Raw genomic sequence first — 16,325 nt, 5'->3', positions numbered from 1 at the left:
CCGCTTTCTTGGATCTGCCCCTCTCAGCCTAGCAGACCCTTCCGGGGGGCACCAGGTCCATCTGTACCTGTGATGAGCAGGGATTTGGGGGTTTGCAGCCCAGAGTTGTGACCATGGGTTGCCGTCTCCCTCTCGTGGGAGGCCGCAGGTTTCCAGAATCTGATGTGCCAGGGAGCTGCCTGGCAGGAGCTCCCTGGGCTCAGGATCCGGGGAGCACCACCTCGCCCTCCTGCCCTCCTGCCCCCTGCGGTCTCAGGGTTTTATCAAGCAGCCCTCCCCCCTCCCGGGGCCAGGCGAGGAGCCACTAGACCAGGGAGTGACTAAACACAGTCTCATGAACCAACAGGGTCAAACAGGCTGAGGGACTCCACACCAGCGTGCGCGCAGGCAGAGGAGGAACCTGGAACTCTAATGACGCTCTTTCCGCTGAAGTTCAACTGAAGTAATTGTGGATGCCACACGGCAGTGAGCAGTGGGAGAGCCCAATGGCAGGGGAGAGCCGTGCGCCCCCGCAGGGTCCCAGCCAGTCAGTCAGGCACAGTCCAGCCCCTCAGAGGCCCCGGGGCTCCCACGGGCGTCTGGCTCTGTGTCCAGGGTGGTCTGTGCACACCCAGCACGACCTAGGCCTGTCTAACCCCCGTGGCCCCAGATGAAAGGGGGCCCCTGTCCTCAGGGAGCCCCCTCCTCCCCAAAAGTCACTCCCACCCCTGTGTTGAGGAGCCTCGGGCACCACACCTGCCTGTGGTCGCTGAGCCATCGGGGCAGCCGCTGTCTGGGAGGGTGGACTTGCAGATGCCGTCAGCACCTACCCAGCCATGGCACCGAGGACGGGGCTCTGGATGCTCAGGAACCGTGTCTGGTGGGCTGGCGGGGCATGTGGCCTCCTGGGCTGGAGCAGGCTGTGCCCGGTGATGGGGACAAACAGGGTGGGGCTCTCCCACGGAGAGTCAGGGGCGTTGCGGGAGCGTGGTGAGCCCCAGGACTCCGCGAGCTCTGGCAGGGAGCTGCTGGCCCAGGCTACGGGCCCTCCGAGGAGTGGGGCCAGCAGGGCTGAGACTGCTGGGGCAGTGGGGGGGTCGCCCCAGTGACATCCCAGGCCTGCCTCAGTGTGTGCCCAGGGACCCCCCCAGGGCCTCGCTGGGCACGGTGTGGGGGGCTGCCCGGGCACAGCTCTCTCTCCCTTCCTCTCTAAGGGCCCCCCCTCCCGGCAGCCCTGGTGCAGGCCCGTGATGGTGCCGGCAGACTTTCTGGGCTCCTGGCGGCCCTCTGCCCACACACGCGGCAGACCCGCCCCTCCACCCCTCTACCACCCTGTACACACACTCCTGTGACCACGCCCGCGTGACGCCCACCCTCCACGGCGCTCAAGCCCTCACCCTCCCCTGCAGCCCTCAGAGCTCACGCCCACACACAGCCCAGCCCACGAGGACACCCAATGGCAAAGGTCCCCCAGGCTCCTGGCCTCCCACGGAGGCCCTCATCCTCTCCTCCAGGTGATGACAGCCAGGAGCTGGGCTTCAGGAGAGGGGCTGGTGACCACCTGCCTACCACGGGGCCAGGGGGTCGTGGGCAGTGAGGAGGCCCGCCAGCTGTTCAGACCCTGCCTGTGTCTTACACAGAGGTCCTGGTTCAGGTCTCCCCACCATGTCTCTCCACACCCCAGAATCCTGCCACGGGTTTGCTTTCTCCGCGGGGGTCTCTGGGAGATGGTGGGGTGGCTTTGCTCAGGAGGTAGTCACCACACTGGGTGAGAGGCGACAGAAGGCTCCCTCTGTGAACCTGGGACCAGCCCTACACCAAAGGCTGGGCTGGAGCTGGGCGCAGAGAGGCCTGAGGACACAGTGGCTCCCAGCCGGTGCCTCCTTCCAGGGGCAGCTGGGTCCTCTGTCCTGGGCAGACGACAATCCAGCAGGTCCACGCCTGACCCGCGGGAGTCACACACAGTCTTGCCAGAAGTTCTCCAGGAACAGGCCCAGTTGGCACCCAGTGGTTCCGGCAGATACCTCTTGGAGAGTGTGTAGCCTTGGCTATGATGGGGTTGCTGGGCTCGTGGGTGACCAAGTCTGGGCAGGGTCCCCTCTACCCGTACCTCCCTGAACCCTCCCCTCCTTGCTTTCATTATTTTGGTAGATTTCCCAAAAGTGAATCTGGGAATGATGGGCCCAGTCAAAAGCCTTAGCGTGAGACCACCACAAAACCCAAACAAAGAATCCAGGCCTCTCAATGAGCTGATGGCACACAGGTTCACCGCCAGCATCACAAAGAGCTTGTGTTCTTGGAACCGATTCCAACCTGCCAGGGATCAGCAGCCGAACTCGCGCCCACTGTCATGGAGGCCTGGGTGAAGCAATGTTGGCTTCAGGAAATGCCTACTGGGAACCGGAAGAGGGGCCTGGCAGCTCCCTGCCTGGGCTGACCATCTCAGAGGGCATCCTGGCTGGCACTGGTGGCCGGGGAGAGCTGATTTTTAAATCCCAGCCTCGGGTTGCCCTGGGCACCCCCGGGAGTAGAGCCGTCTGTGCTTGGCTCTGAGGGCTCCTGGGTCGGCCACAGGCCTGTGTTTTCCCCAGGGCCTTCGGGCTGTTTTCTGTACCCTGATTGGGCCTCCACGAGGAGTCCTCCCCTCAGCAGGGAGGCTGTGAAATGGAGACCTGGGCTCTTCTTAGTGGCTGCAGGCGATCACTTAACCCCGGTGACCAGCAGGGACAGGAGGCCAGCTGGTGCACAGACCTGCCTCTTGGCAGCAGGGAACAGTCCCCCTCTCTCCCGCACGTTTCCCACCCGGGAATTCAGCATGCCCGTGAGGCGCGGATTTCCTCCCAGGGGTGAGGGGGTCAGGCAAGCCGAATCCACACAGAAAATGAAATTCACAAAGGGCCCCAAGATGCACACGCACTTAACGCGGCCTCCCCCGCGTGGGGCACCCTCGGAGCACCACGAGGAGCCGGTGCTTCCTGGCCGTGCGGGGGGCAGAGGCAGCCCCACCCGAAGGAGTTAAGGAACAGAGCGCGGGGAACGTGGGCTTCCAAGGCGATTTTGTTTGTGAGCTCCGCGCAGTTACCAGTTCCAAATAATAAGGTGGCATGTTAATTACCCCCCCTTCTAATTTACCTTTATGCCGCACACAGTCAACGGGAAGGTTTATGGGGTGTTCTTTCAAACCTCAACAGCGTCGGGCTTTCGGGAGGAGGGAACAAGGGCCGTAGTTCTGTTGCTGAATTTCTGAAAGGATCCTACCAGCCAATTAAAAAGGAACCGTTGGCCACTTAAAACATAATCATTACTTCTGTGAATGCTGCTAAATTAAATAAGTGTTATCCGCATGATTTTTTTTTTTTTTTTCCGAGACTTTGGTTTCTTTTGAAAGAAAACATTTTGTTACTTCTCGAGCGGATCTGTTTGCAACCAGCGTGAGGAATCTGAAATCGTTTTCCTTATGCTTCAAAGTTCTTGTCCCCTGAGGCTTCACTTCACCAGCCACGTCGGGGAGCAGGGAGCGCCCTCGGTCACTTCCACGGGTTTTCAGACCATCGGCTGGAGAGATGGGCAGCAGGCACCAAGCCCCAGGTCTCCTACCGCTGGCCTCTGCCGCCTGCTCTTTCCTGACATTTTACCAGGTGACACTCTTGTGACTTGGAAGCCACCACTTCAAAGTGAGCAACTCAGGGGCACTTGGTGCGTTCACCATGTCCCTCAGCCACCGCCTTCACCCACAGGGCGCCCGCGCCCATGAGTGGTCTCTCCCCAGCCCTGGCAGGCAGCGGTCTGTCTGCCCCGTGATCCGTCTGTCCTGGACCCTTGGTAGATAGACACGTGCAGGGGTCGGCTCCTCTCCCCTGGCTCCTTGAATTCTGCATAATATTTAGAAATATTTTAATGGACAGATCATGATTGTGTGTATTTACAGGACACAGTGCGATGTGTCCTCATGCGCCCACATTGGGGAGTGGCCAGATCAGGGTGGTAAGCGTAGCCGGGGCCTTGGGGAGGGCACCGATGGCCGACAGGAGGAGCGGGTTCTGGAGAGCTGCTGCGTGGCAAACTCCTTCCTTCTGGCTGCGTGCCTCTCTGGAGGGCGCGGCCTGCTCTGACACCGTGCGCGAGGCCACTGAGGTCAGTGCACAGGCAGCGTGTCCATGCTCCCCTCCTTCTTGGGAGGGACCGCGTCCCCTCACACAAATGGACCACAGGGTGTTCGTCGGCCCTCCGCTGCGCGGCGTCTGGCCTGGGTCTACCGTGGGCTGCTGGTGGCAGATGCAGAGAAGGGTTCCTTCCTCTCCCACCACCTCGGCCTCACCCTCCTGGGCTCCTCCTGCCCTCAGGGCCCCAGGCTCCTCTGCACACTCCAGGCAGCACTAACCCTCTCTTCGGGTGGCCCTGGGCCTTACCAGTGCCCAGTCAGCCCCTAGAGTGGCCGTCCTGTTGGGGCAGCCCCTCTGAGCAAACTGCATGTGAACCCAAACCGTGAGTCCTTCCGAGACTGAGGACTGTCCTCCGCGGCCCAGTTCCTGGTTCCAAGAACCCCAGGGTTCTGCAGCAGTCGTTCCACCGTCCTCTCCGGGTTGGCCGCTGCAGAAGGCCTCCCGCTGTCCCGAGGCCTGTGAGGGGCAGCGTCCCTCCCCTGCTCCCCTGAAGCAGGACCAGTCAGCACATCCCTGGGCTGTGGGGAGCACCGGCCCCACAGGAGCCTGCCTGGTGGATCTCCCCAGAGCCAACCGCTTGCTTCCGGAGGGAGCAGAGGTGGCATCAGCTGGGCAGGGGGAGGCGGCCAGGGCCCAGAGGGCTCTGGGAGCCCTGGGCTCCTCCAAGGGCCCATGACCCCGGGGGTCCCTTTGCCATGGAGGCTGACACTGCCTTATCTCTTTAGGTGACGGTGACGTTGTAAATAATATGTATGAGCCCGACCCGGACCTGCTGGCTGGCCAGAGCGCTGAGGAGGAGACCGAGGACAGCATCCTGTCCCCCATCCCCATGGGGCCACCGTCCCCCTTCCCTACCAGTGAGGACTTCACCCCCAAGGAAGGCTCGCCCTACGAGGCTCCCGTCTACATTCCCGAAGACATTCCGATCCCGCCAGACTTCGAGCTGCGAGAGTCCTCCATCCCGGGGGCCGGCCTGGGGATCTGGGCCAAGAGGAAGATGGAGGTCGGCGAGAGGCTGGGCCCCTGCGTGGCGGCGCCCCGGGCGGCGCTGAAGGAGGCCGACTTTGGATGGGAGGTGAGCTTTCTGGGCCTGAGCATGATTGATCACGGCCATTTATCTTGTGTTCAATCTATTTATAAAGCCGGGGAGCGGCCACTGCCCGAGGCGGGAGGCTCGGTGGGTCGGAGAGAGCGTTCGAATGTCACATTTCCCAGGGTTATTTTATCCTGCAGCTTTCATGACGCGACTCAGAAAACATCAGCGGGCCTCGCGGACGCCTGTCAGCCCCGATAGGCTGCAGCGCTCTCCGCCCGGAAATGTGTCTTTCATGAGCTCATGTCTTAAAACATCCTGTGCCTCCCGCCAGATTGTAGGTGCTAACGTGCCATCGTGGCAGAGCAGGGGACGTGAATGGATTGTCCCAGAGGAGCCGTCTTGACTCTGGGGCTCCATCGTAACCCCAGCAGCCGGGGGGACAGCTCCCCAAATGTCTGCTGGCCATGCATGTCCATGCCAAGGGCCTGCTGTCCAGACCTTGCAGGGGCCGATTCTCAGGTCTCAGGGCCTCTTCCAGCCAGGGAGGGTGTCCTGCTGTTTAAATTTCCTTCCCAAGCCTCGGCTGGCCTTGACGGTGTTGGTGCCCGCGAGCGCCTGACCTGCCATGGGTGGGTCAGAGACAGAGGGTGCATCTGTTGAGACGACGTGGAAAACCTCCCACGGTCTTGCCAGGGCTGCTCAGGGCCAGAGTGTCCGGAGATGTCCTGCTCAGCCCTTAAGGGTTCAGAAGAACACTCTTTGGGGGGGTTCTCAGATGGTCTCAGGGGAACTGGAGAGCTGCAGTGGCCCTTCCTCAAAAGCCCTGGCCTTTCTGCTGACCCTGTGCTGACCCTGGTTTGTGGGGTGTTTTTGTTAGGGATGCTGCAAATCCAGGTCCCTTCTGGTGTCCACCACCTGCAGAGACGCTTGGGCCGAGGCTGTGTGGGAGGATGAGCGTCAGGTGGACAGGCTCTGCCCCCTGGGCCCTCCCTCCCGCCCTCTAGGGGCTTGGAGAGTTCCCCACACTGCCCTGCACCTCAGCTGTCTATGCAGGGTGACGGACCACCTTGGCCTGAAGTTCTTCTTTCCCATGGCCCTTTATGCTCCCAAATGTACCCTAGAGACGCCACAGGAACAGTGCCCTCTTCCGGACCCGCAGGGCCCTAGGCTCTCCCTGGGCCTGTAGCACTCCAAGCCCTTTCTAAAGATATCAAGGAAAACTGGGTGCTAACGTGCCTGGGGTGTGGCTAGTGGCTACGCCCTGGCCCCAGAACTGAGGCGAGGGAGGGGTCTCCACACTGTCCTGCAGGCAGGTGGGACGTGGGCCCGCTAGCATGGGGACTCGTGGGGCCCACTGTTGTGGACTCTGGGGCAAGGCACGGGACTCTTGCCTGCCAGCCCAAGCATCAGCTCTTGGAGGGCTTTGAGGTCGCAGGAAGGGGCCAGGTTGACCAGGCGGGCGGAGGAATGGGCGTGATGGACTTCACGAAGGCCCAGGGTGGTGGAGATGTGCCCAGCAAGCTGGCATGGGGGCCCGTGCGTCAGCTGCTACCTTCCTCAGGAGGTCACCTTCAGGACTAACTGGCAGGGGCCAGGAGCAAGGTGGGCAGAGGGGAGGAGTTTGAAGTCACAGCCACGTGGGTGGGTGGCATGCCTCGTCATGGCCAACAGGCTTGTCCTTCAGGGCCAGGAGGGCCAGGTCCAAATAACGTGGCAGGTGACATTTGGGCCTGTATGCAGGGAGGGACTCCAGGGGGTTTGTCTGACCTACCTAAAAGGCCTGAGCTGTTTAATGAGTAGACGCCTTTCAGGTGCTTGAGGGTCAATGAACCCTGCAGGTAGCTCTTTGGATGACCTTGAGGTGACTTTGTTCTTGTCTGCTTTGATACAAGTTCTGTTTGCTTTATTGGAAGAAATGGCCTGTATCACTGTGACTCTGTGGTGCAGGGCACACAGGCTGTCCCTGTCACCCGCCGGCACCTGTTGACTTTGCAGTGTTGTTTGTTCTCTGAGGAGGTGAGGGAGAGTTCCTGCCCCACTGTGCCTCCCCCTTCCGCTGAGAGCCCTGTCCCCCACGGCGACCCCACAGCGTCTTCTCATGCCAGCTTTTAGAAAGTCTGCCCTCAGCCCTGTCCTCAGGGCCTTCCGGATGCGCCTGTGCGGTCTCGTCTGACCTGGATTTCGAGGGGCTCAGGCACCCGTTGGCTTGGTGGTCCTCTCTCCCTGCCTGCCACCAGTGGCCGCGCAGTCCTCTGTGTCGTTGGGATCTGGTACCAACGGCAGAGGTGCACGGGGGACCACTGGGGACTCGTGGGGAGGCTCAGGACGACCCCTGCCTCCTGGGATCCAGGAGGACAGAGAAGCGCTTTCTTTCTAGCTCCACAGTCTCAGCCGGCCTCGGGTGGGGAAAGGCACCCTCCCCTCCGGGCAGCCTGACCAGAACCTTCTACACAGTCCTGAGTGGTGGCTGTCGTTTTAGTGCCTCCTTGTCTTTCTGGCGGTCTGCAGGGCTCAGAGAGGCCAGCCCTGGCGTGTCCCTTCCCAGGACTCCCCTGACCTGCTTGGCCTGCGTGCCTTATCTCTTGATCGCTGCAAGCAGGGCCTCTGAGCCCGGACGGAAAACCTGGGACCCAGCGCCCAGGCCTCTGTGGTTCTGGCAGCAGAGGGCCTCCTGTCAGCCACCCCAAGCTGCTCGCGCACCAGGTGGCCCTGACCTGTGGGCTGCTATGGCCTGTGCTCCTGCAGACGGAGGAGGTGGATGTCATGGGGCTGTGTCACTGTGCCCAGTGCACCACCCACCGGGGAGCCCGGCAGGCCCAGGCCACACAGGGCTGGGCTCCTGATGGTCCAGACTTTAAACAGGACCATCCACGCTGTTCACTGTTAACACGGTGTTCATCTACAGAAAAAGAATAACTAGCATTTTAGCAAAGACGACAGCTGAAAGCTAAGGAGGACCAGGATGGTTTTGTGTCCCCAAGGGGTGGCCAGGAGCACGGGATGGTGGCCAGTCTGAGCCACCATGAAGATACATAGGGCCAGTCAACCCGAGGTTTTGGGGTGACTCAGACCCAGACAAAGTTCTCCTCTCCCCCAGGCGGCAGGTGGCTCCTGCGCATGGGCAGGGACAGCCCACTCCAGGGGACCTTCCTTCAGCTGAGCAGCATGTGGGACCCGGCCGAGCTTCCCCTTCCACTGGTCACCTGTTTCTTAGGCCCCGAAGGCTGTTCCTCCTTCCATCTCCACACATGTGTCAGGGACATTCAGTGACTTTAGGCCACCCCATGGGGTGCTTTGGGGCCACCAGGACGTGACTTCTTGCCATTTTGGAAGGAAACACGCCCCCTGCCGGATGCCCCTGTCTGGACCGGGTGGGCTGTGCCCGTGTGGGCTTGGGTGCCTGGGAACGCTCGCTGGGCTCTTTCCCTAGGGGGCTCTGTCAGGAGGGCGCCCCAATTCCCACTCCCCTGCTGCCTGACGCGCCGGGCTCAGCCGCCTTCCCGCTGTGACGCAGCCCACTGTTCGCCCTCCCAGAATAAATCACCCCATGATTGCATTTTATTGCCCGAGGGTCTGCAGAACAATGATTTTGATCATCTGTTGAGTAAATCGTGACATTTATCATCGCACTGTTTATTTTGCTAATTAAGAGACGGTGGCAGTGACAGCCCAGAGACAGCCGGCCGTGGATGGGCTGCTTGGAGGCCACCTGCCCCAGGCAGCGTCTGCAGCTGTGCCAGCCGCTCGGGTAGGGAACGTGGCTGGACACCGGGGCAGGCTCTAGGGCAGGCCACCCTAGACTTCAGCCACGGTTTCCTCCCAAGTCCTGTGGGATGCTTGCTGGGGGCACCCCAAAGCCCTTCTCATGGCCTCCCAGGCCTGCTGTAATCAGCACTTGAGAGTCTTCTGCTGAAGGAGGGCGTCTGCCTGTGTTGGAGAAGCTGCTAAAGAATGTTGCTGTGAACCGACGGGGTTTCAATTATCTGGAGAATTGACTCAAGTGGACTGCGGCATCCCCTGGTGCGAATGACTGAATATTAATAGACACGTTCGTTTGTTCAATCAACAAACCATCTGGGCCTGGGCCAAGGCCCATGGGAAGCTGCAGGGTTCCTGGGAAAGCAGCTTGGAGGCTTTGGGCTTCCCCGATTGCCCCGTACCACAATCTCAGGGGCTTCTCCGGGAACCCCAGGAGAAGGGTCAAGGCCTGTCAGTCACCCTCTGATGGCCAGAGATGCCAGGCTGGGGGACACCATGGGCACCATCTGCCCCAGCCCTGTCCTCTGAGGTTCTGAGACACTTCTGCCCATGTAACACGAAGTCATTATTGACAACACCAGCCTTGAAGGGAGGGGGTGCCCAGGGTGTCCCCAGCTCAGGGCGTGCACACCTCTGTGCATTCTCCAAAAGCAAGGGTTCCTGGTCCTCCGGGGGCCAGGATGGAGGCCCAGCCGGCTCTGGCTCCTGGTAAAGGCAGGGCTGTCTGTGCAGGGTGGCTCAGCCTGCAGTCTCCCCAGGATGAAGGTCCCCAGCAGAGAGCTAACAGCAGCTCGACTCGAGAAACAGCCCCAAGGAGCAGCTGCTTCAAGCAGCAGCAGCACGTCCCAAAGGCCCCAGGGCTGTGGCCAAGGCCAACCTGACGGCAGGTAGGCAGAAGGGGCACCAGGCTGGGCAGAGCCGGCCTTGGCCTCAGCTCCAGGCCCCCGGGGCAGCTGGGCCTCCTCTCCTCCTTTCTGGAACCTCACGCACCCTCACCACAAGCTCGGTGCTCTCCTCCCCCCTGAAGGTCTTCCACCTGCCACCCTGGGGGGTGGGGTGCCCCTGGGGCAAGGCCTCCAGTCTGAGCAAGGGCAGCCTCCTCCTGAAGTTTTCCTGAAGCCCGGCAGAGGCTCCAGCCTCCCAGGACAGGGCCTCCGTGTCTCTACCCTGCCTGGGCTTGGAGGTTTGGGAGCAGCCTCAGTGCCTGCTGTGTGGGTGACTGTGGGGATGAGCTCCGGGAGGATCCTGAGGAGTCTTTCCAGCTCTGGGTTCAGGGCGGGGCTTGGGGCCTTAGAGGAAACCCTGAGGAGACGACCGCTCCCCCTGGACCTGGGCATTCCCTGCCACCAGAGTGCCCCTCGTCCAGAGCTTCCTGTTGGGCCTGCAGGTGCAGAGGGGCTGTCCCTTGTCCTGAGCGGGGCTGGGGGTGAGGTGAGAGGAGGAAGACAAGCTGGAGGCCCCCTTACTGGTCTTTTCAGCCTGGTCATGGTGCTGGGGCAGGAGCCACCCAGAGACCTTGTGTGCCCCAGGCTGGGGGCGTGGGGCGGGTGAGCTGTGCTGGGGGCGGTGCCGGGGCAGAGGCGAGCCCCATGGAACCAGGATGCAATCCCTGGGCTCCTGGGAAATCGAGGTCAGCCAGAAACGGACCTGTGGGTGACACAAGACCGTGAATCCCTGCAGGCTCAGCGTGGTCCTCATGGGCAGCACCGCGTCCCTGAAGGATGGCCAGAAATGAGGACTCTCAGCCCTTCCTGTACATTTGGACAAGGTCCCTATTTTGTACGCAGGAGTTTTGGAAGGACAGGCCAGAGAATGAATGCCCAGCAGACGTGCTCAGCTTGGGAGGCGGGCAGCTCAGGGCTTGACAGCACACAGGTGACCTAGCATTCCCCTGGTGGCCCAGGAAGAAGGAGATGCCTCCCCAGCTCCTGGCCCACGGGGGCTGGGCAGCGGCTTCGTCCTGCAGGCTTAGCCATTCCAGGAATCCCCAGGCGGAAGCAGAGCACTTGTGTCCAGGGCCTACTGGTCAGCAGGCCAGGGTGCTCCTCTGAACCTGTGGAGCCTTCCACAGCCACAGGGCCTCCGCCTTCATGCCCACCCAGCTCTGAAGGACCCACAGCAAGGCCCTGGGTTGGTGGGAGAAGAGAGATGACTTGGGACTTCCTGCACGTGCTCAGGTGACTTGGAGACGTGAGTCAGCCGAGCCTGGAGAAGGTCCAAACACGTGACCCTGACACGTCAGCCAAGTTTGCAGAGAAACCGTGAAACCTGGTGCCTCACCCGCACCCATGGGTGTGCCCTTGACGGTCAGCCTCAAGGGGGCTCCTTGGGTACCTGAGTGGAGGGTTGGGGTCTCACGGCTGGCTGCAGCGCACCTGGCCAGTGCTGGCGAGGCCTGGGGCAGCCGTGGGCCAAGTGGGGAGCAGCCATCCGGGTGCCCAGGAGTGTGAAGGTTCAGGATAGAAAGCCCTGGACCACCTCCCCAGGTTCTCGGCTGTGACAGCTCCCCGGGGATTCAGTGTAGGGTCAGCGTCCAGAACAACCCACTAGAGCCAAGGGGCCCTCTACATCTCGGACCTGGGCACCAGAGGGCCAGGCGTAAGCAGGGCAGGCTGAGGGTGAAGTTGCCAAGAGAAACCTTGCCGAGGGCAGCCGGTTCTACCCCCTCCTGGCTGGGGTGTCCTGAGCGGCTATCTGCATGGACACGGGGGTCAGCTGCCCCTAGGAGCTACTCGGCTGGCCTGTGTGGTGACATACATGCTCCTTGCTACACGCACAGGCTCACACACGGTGCACAGCCAGCTCACACCCACACATGCCCTCACAGGCACGTGTGTGTGCAGACACCTCCACCCTGGCACACTCCCGGCTCCAGGCTCCCGGCTCCCAGCTCCTGGCTCAGCCAGGGAAGCCCTGCCCTCAGCTCTCTGGGCATCTTGTGAAGTTCCTCCTTTAACCTCTGGCTTGGGGAGTGGCAGCCTGGAGTGGGGCCAGGGGATCACCTGGTGTGTTGGGTCTTGGGTGCTAGGTCCCCGCCTTATCATCTAGAAGCCGAAGCTGTCCCTGATGGTACTTCCTCTCAGTGGCTCCGGGTGCACACTCGGTCCCGGGCGGCCATGGCCAGGGCTCAGGGTACACTCAGCCCAAGGGTTCTCAGGGCTGCACCCTCTCTGCTCGCATGGCTGGGGCACCCTTGACCCTGGGTGGCCACGTCTCTGGTTGTCAGGAAAATTTTGCTGAAGTCTGAGAAGCACTGGGGGGCTTCCCCGATGACGTCTTAGGGTTCAGTGGAGGCTTAACGGTACCAAGTGTCCAGAACCGCAAGTGGGCCCCTTGGTGATGGTTCATGGAGTGGCCATGCGTCGAGTTAGCACCCAGATGACACTCTAGTGTGTTCAGGACACTTCTGGGGCTGGCAGCTCGAGTGTGGGCTCCAGGAGGACTGTGTCCTGCCGGAATGGCCCTCAGGAGCACCACCCAGGAGTCTCCAAGAGAAGCCCACCCGCCACCCCGTTTCTCCAGGACGGCCGAAGGAGCCCGCCAGAACCCTGTCCGTCTCCCAAGCACCCTGACATCAGCCCAGACGCTTTTAGCTCAAGAATGCCACGAATCCTGCACTATCTTGGGCCCTGCTCTGAGGCTGGGTATATAAGGAATTTCAGAAAAAAGGAGAGAGAATGACTAAGAATACCTCCGAGGCTCTCCTCCACTTCCTTAAGGGGTAATAACTCAGTCGCAACCCGGCAGAGGGCACTTTCTTTAAATAGAGCTTTCTGATTCACAGGCGAAAAAGGGAAATCAATGTTTTCTTTTCATATTTGAGAGACAGCGCGAATGCCAACCCTTCAGTGGCATTTCACCATCCACACTCACACACACCCGCCGTGACGGCCAGACCATCCCACTCCGGGACAGTGCTCCCCAGGGCCACGCCCGGGCCTGCCCGCCAGTCCCCAAGGCTGTCTGCAGATCCGGCCTGCCTCTGCGCCGTCCCTTCTTCCTCCCCCTCCATCTTCCTTTTCCTTAAGAAGATAAGGATCACGCACTAACAGTCTACCGAGGCACCTGGACCCGCCTTGTGGCAGCCTGGTGAGGCGGCCTGGCCATCGCGTCCCTCTGTGACCGAGGAGTGCTCTGGCTTTGCCTGGAATGCAGGCCTGCACTGGGCACCTGCCAAGGTCGCTCCACAGTTCCCTGGGCAGCGGTGCTGGGCCCTGAGGGGACTGGTCTTGGTCTGATGACTGAGGCTCAGGGTGGACCCCAATGGGCCAGAGCGGGGCCCAAGCCCTGGCTCCTGGCTCCTGGGGCCTCACTTTTCCCAGGAACCGAGGTGTCCTCACTTGCCAAATGGGTCCCCATCTATGTCCCATGTCACTATATTTATGACACGGAATCCTGCAGACCTGGAGAGAGCTGTCAGCCGTCCTGAAGACTGGATGTGGGGTCCTGTAGTGATCATCCTGCTAGGTCAGGGGCCTGCAAGGACAGAGACGTGCTGGGGCCCAGGAGTCCGCTGAGAGGTGCAGCGTCTCCCCCGCACACCCCAGCCCTGGGGTCGCTGGAGACCCCCAGGGCACTTTTAAATCCAGGTTCACGCCACCTGCCAGCATTCCTGGGGCGGGTCCCAGGACTCTGCCTTCTGACCAAGACTGAGGAGCAGCCCCTGGAGGCCTCCGTGCCAGGGCGGTGGCCTGAAGAAGGCTGTGTGGGTGGGCTCTGGCCAGTCCTTCCTGCCCTGGGCTCACGTCGCCAACACTGGCTGAGGGCACAGGCGGGTCCCGCTCCCTCCAGTGTCCCCTGTCCCTGTCAGCAAGGCTCTCGTCAGCCCTCGAGGGACCAGGGGAACGGGGATAACGGGGATAACGGGGCTGGAGTGTGCCTTGTGGGCCGGGCAGTGACGTGGACCCCACTCGGCTCTGGCTGTGCACCAGGCTGGCCTTCGGGGTTAGCCTTGTGATGCTGGGCACTGGGCACAAACGCCCCCCGGGCTCATCTCGCCTCCCTGAGGGAGGTCGAGAGCCACCAGATCGCTAAGGCTGGAGCATCTGCGGCGTCTGGCATTTGCACTTGAAATGGTTGGGTTTTGAGTAATTTCCCAAGGGCAGGCTTCACAGCGAGCAGATGGGCCAGGAGGGTGGCCTTCCTGAGGGTGGGCCGTGACTGGCCGAGTAGCTCCCTGGGGAACCCCAGCAATGCCAGCCGTCCAGCCCCTTACAGGGCCTCCCTCCCTGCCAACAGGCCAGACAAGAGCCCCAGGCGTTCCAGGCCATAAAAGGTCTCCCTGGACATAGGCCGCGGGCCCTGTGCTCCTTAGCAGGCAGAGGACGGCAGATTCCGCCTCTGCCCCGGCCAGGCCTTGCCTGCTTATCAGAGGGGAATTCTTGTGGCCATCACCCCGGGGTAGGAATGTGCTCCTACGTGTCTCAGCCACCTTGGCCCCAGCCAAAGGCCAGGGTGACACAGCAGCTCACCAGCTGCTGAGGGGCAATGGCTTGCGGGATGGTCCACCTGCAGAAGCCCATCTTCACTAGTGACCTTCGCGCCGGCAGAGGCAGCTGGGGCTCCCGCGGCCATCCTGCTGTGTCCCTCGGCCTGGGGCACTGAGACGCTCTGGGTTGGCCTGGAATGCAGGCAGCACCCCCAGGCAGCCTGGTTGCCCGGGGCCATTTCCCCAGGGCAAGAGGTCAGTCTGAGTTCTGAAGCAGGCCCTTGGGGGATTGGCAGCCTGTGGTCTCCCCACACATGGACAGTTTGTCCCACAGTGCCCCGAGGTGCCTTTCACACCTTGAAAACACCTGAATAAAATGGCCTGGAGGCGGCTCTGGTCCGCCTCCGGGACACCGGCCAGCAGGTCTGAGCCAGGCTCGTCCTTCCTCACTGCCAGCCCCTACAGCCCTCAGCAGGTGCCCCTGAGGCTCTTCAGGCTGTCCCCACTGTGTGCAGGGGTGAGATGTGTCCGGCCTTGCCCTCCCATCCCCAGCTGTACCCTGTGCCGGCCAGCGCAGGGCAGGGACAGGGATTACAGCCCCAGGAACCACCCTGTGTGTGGCTCGCAGACTCGCCTCTCGCTTGGGCTAATGCCCAGTTAACTGTGCATCCATTGTGCCATCCCTGTTCAATCATGTTCAGAAATACCTACATCCACTCCTTCCCCATTTAGATCTCTCTGAAGTCCACTCTGCTTATCAGCACAGTAATTTCACGAGCAGAGCTGAGATTTCTGCCATTTAGGCCCCAGGCATTGTCTGTCTCCGCGGCAGCTGAGATAAACCCTCACCCAGAACAAAGTCGAAATGACCTTTTACAAGTAGAAGCGGCCTTGTTTCCCTCTAGACTAATTTATCAGCCTTCGTTTCGGCCCTGCTGCTCAGCAGAGGCCCGAGAGAGCGCTGGGAAGGGTGGGGGGACGGGGGATTAGGATGCTTGGCTGCTTCCTCGTTTTCAACAGGCACCTCGGGAAGTGTAGATGCGTGCCTGGTGGCAGGCAGACTCGCCAGCTGTGCACCAAGGAGGGTCCCAGAGCCCGGGAGAGGTGGCCACGCCCTCTCCTGGCCTCCTGAGAGATGAAATAACCCTGTGAAGGGCTCAAACCAGGCTGGGACCTGGAGGCCGCGATGGCGGCAGGGCTGTGCCCCTGAGGCCCTGGTCTGCGGAACTCTGCTCACGGTGTAGCTGTGGGAGACCCACAGGCTCCTTCCTGGCGGCCCCTCCAGGAACCAGGAACCTCAGCCGAAGGAAGCACACAGGCAGCTCAGGCTTCCTGACCCACCAAGATCACCTTTCCAGGGCCTCCAGGTGCCCTGGCTCCAGGGCTCGGCTCACACTGGAGCTGGGCCCCCGCCATCAGCACCCGCGGCCAGGACGTTTCACAAGCTGCATGCACCTGAAGACCCACAGCCGGAAGAAGCCCAGGAACCGTGCCCAGGGGCGATGGCTGCACTCTAGTGCTCCAGGCCTCGGCATCTCTGAGGGGTCTCCACAGAGCCTGGGGCAGGGCACACCATCTGTTGGCCCTGGACACCTGCCCATACCACCACACGCCCCGAGCTGTCTTCTCGGATGGACCTTGGCTGGCCCTCTCTCAAGCCCGAAGCTTTAATGTAAGGGCACCCTGGTCGCCTCTGAAGGACACCTTGTGTCTCCCCTCTTCCTGCACAGGGAACTCCACTATCCCGGACCTCCAGGGTATGGCTGGGGAGGAGGCCCCTGGGAGACAGCCCAGGTGGAAGGTGGCCCATCCTGACTTCTCTCTGCTGAGGTGGATGGTTCCCAGGAGAGAGCCCACCCTGGGAGGCCCAGGCCCTCACCCAGCTGTCAAGGCCCAGGCAGAGGGCTGTGGGCCTGGAGGAGGAGGAGGAGGGACTCTGCCGTGGTTCTGCACAAGCCGC

The 16,325-nt window shown here is 61.7% G+C and overlaps 1 protein-coding gene across 4 annotated transcripts in view; it reads left to right on the top strand.

The window, feature by feature from the left end:
- The window catches only part of Prdm16 (PR/SET domain 16), a 309,017-nt gene that overhangs the window by 98,721 nt on the left and 193,971 nt on the right, over positions 1 to 16,325 (top strand). For all 4 annotated transcript variants that reach the window (XM_076861467.2, XM_076861465.2, XM_076861464.2 and 1 more), the window contains exon 2: positions 4,868 to 5,217. In XM_076861467.2, the coding sequence (XP_076717582.2) occupies positions 4,868 to 5,217 (350 nt within the window). The remainder of the gene's footprint in view (positions 1 to 4,867; positions 5,218 to 16,325) is intronic.

The sequence above is a fragment of the Callospermophilus lateralis genome, chromosome 7, assembly GCF_048772815.1.
Source record: "Callospermophilus lateralis isolate mCalLat2 chromosome 7, mCalLat2.hap1, whole genome shotgun sequence".
Taxonomy (NCBI): Eukaryota; Metazoa; Chordata; class Mammalia; order Rodentia; family Sciuridae; genus Callospermophilus; species Callospermophilus lateralis.
This window is presented reverse-complemented; position numbering and strand designations above follow the sequence as displayed.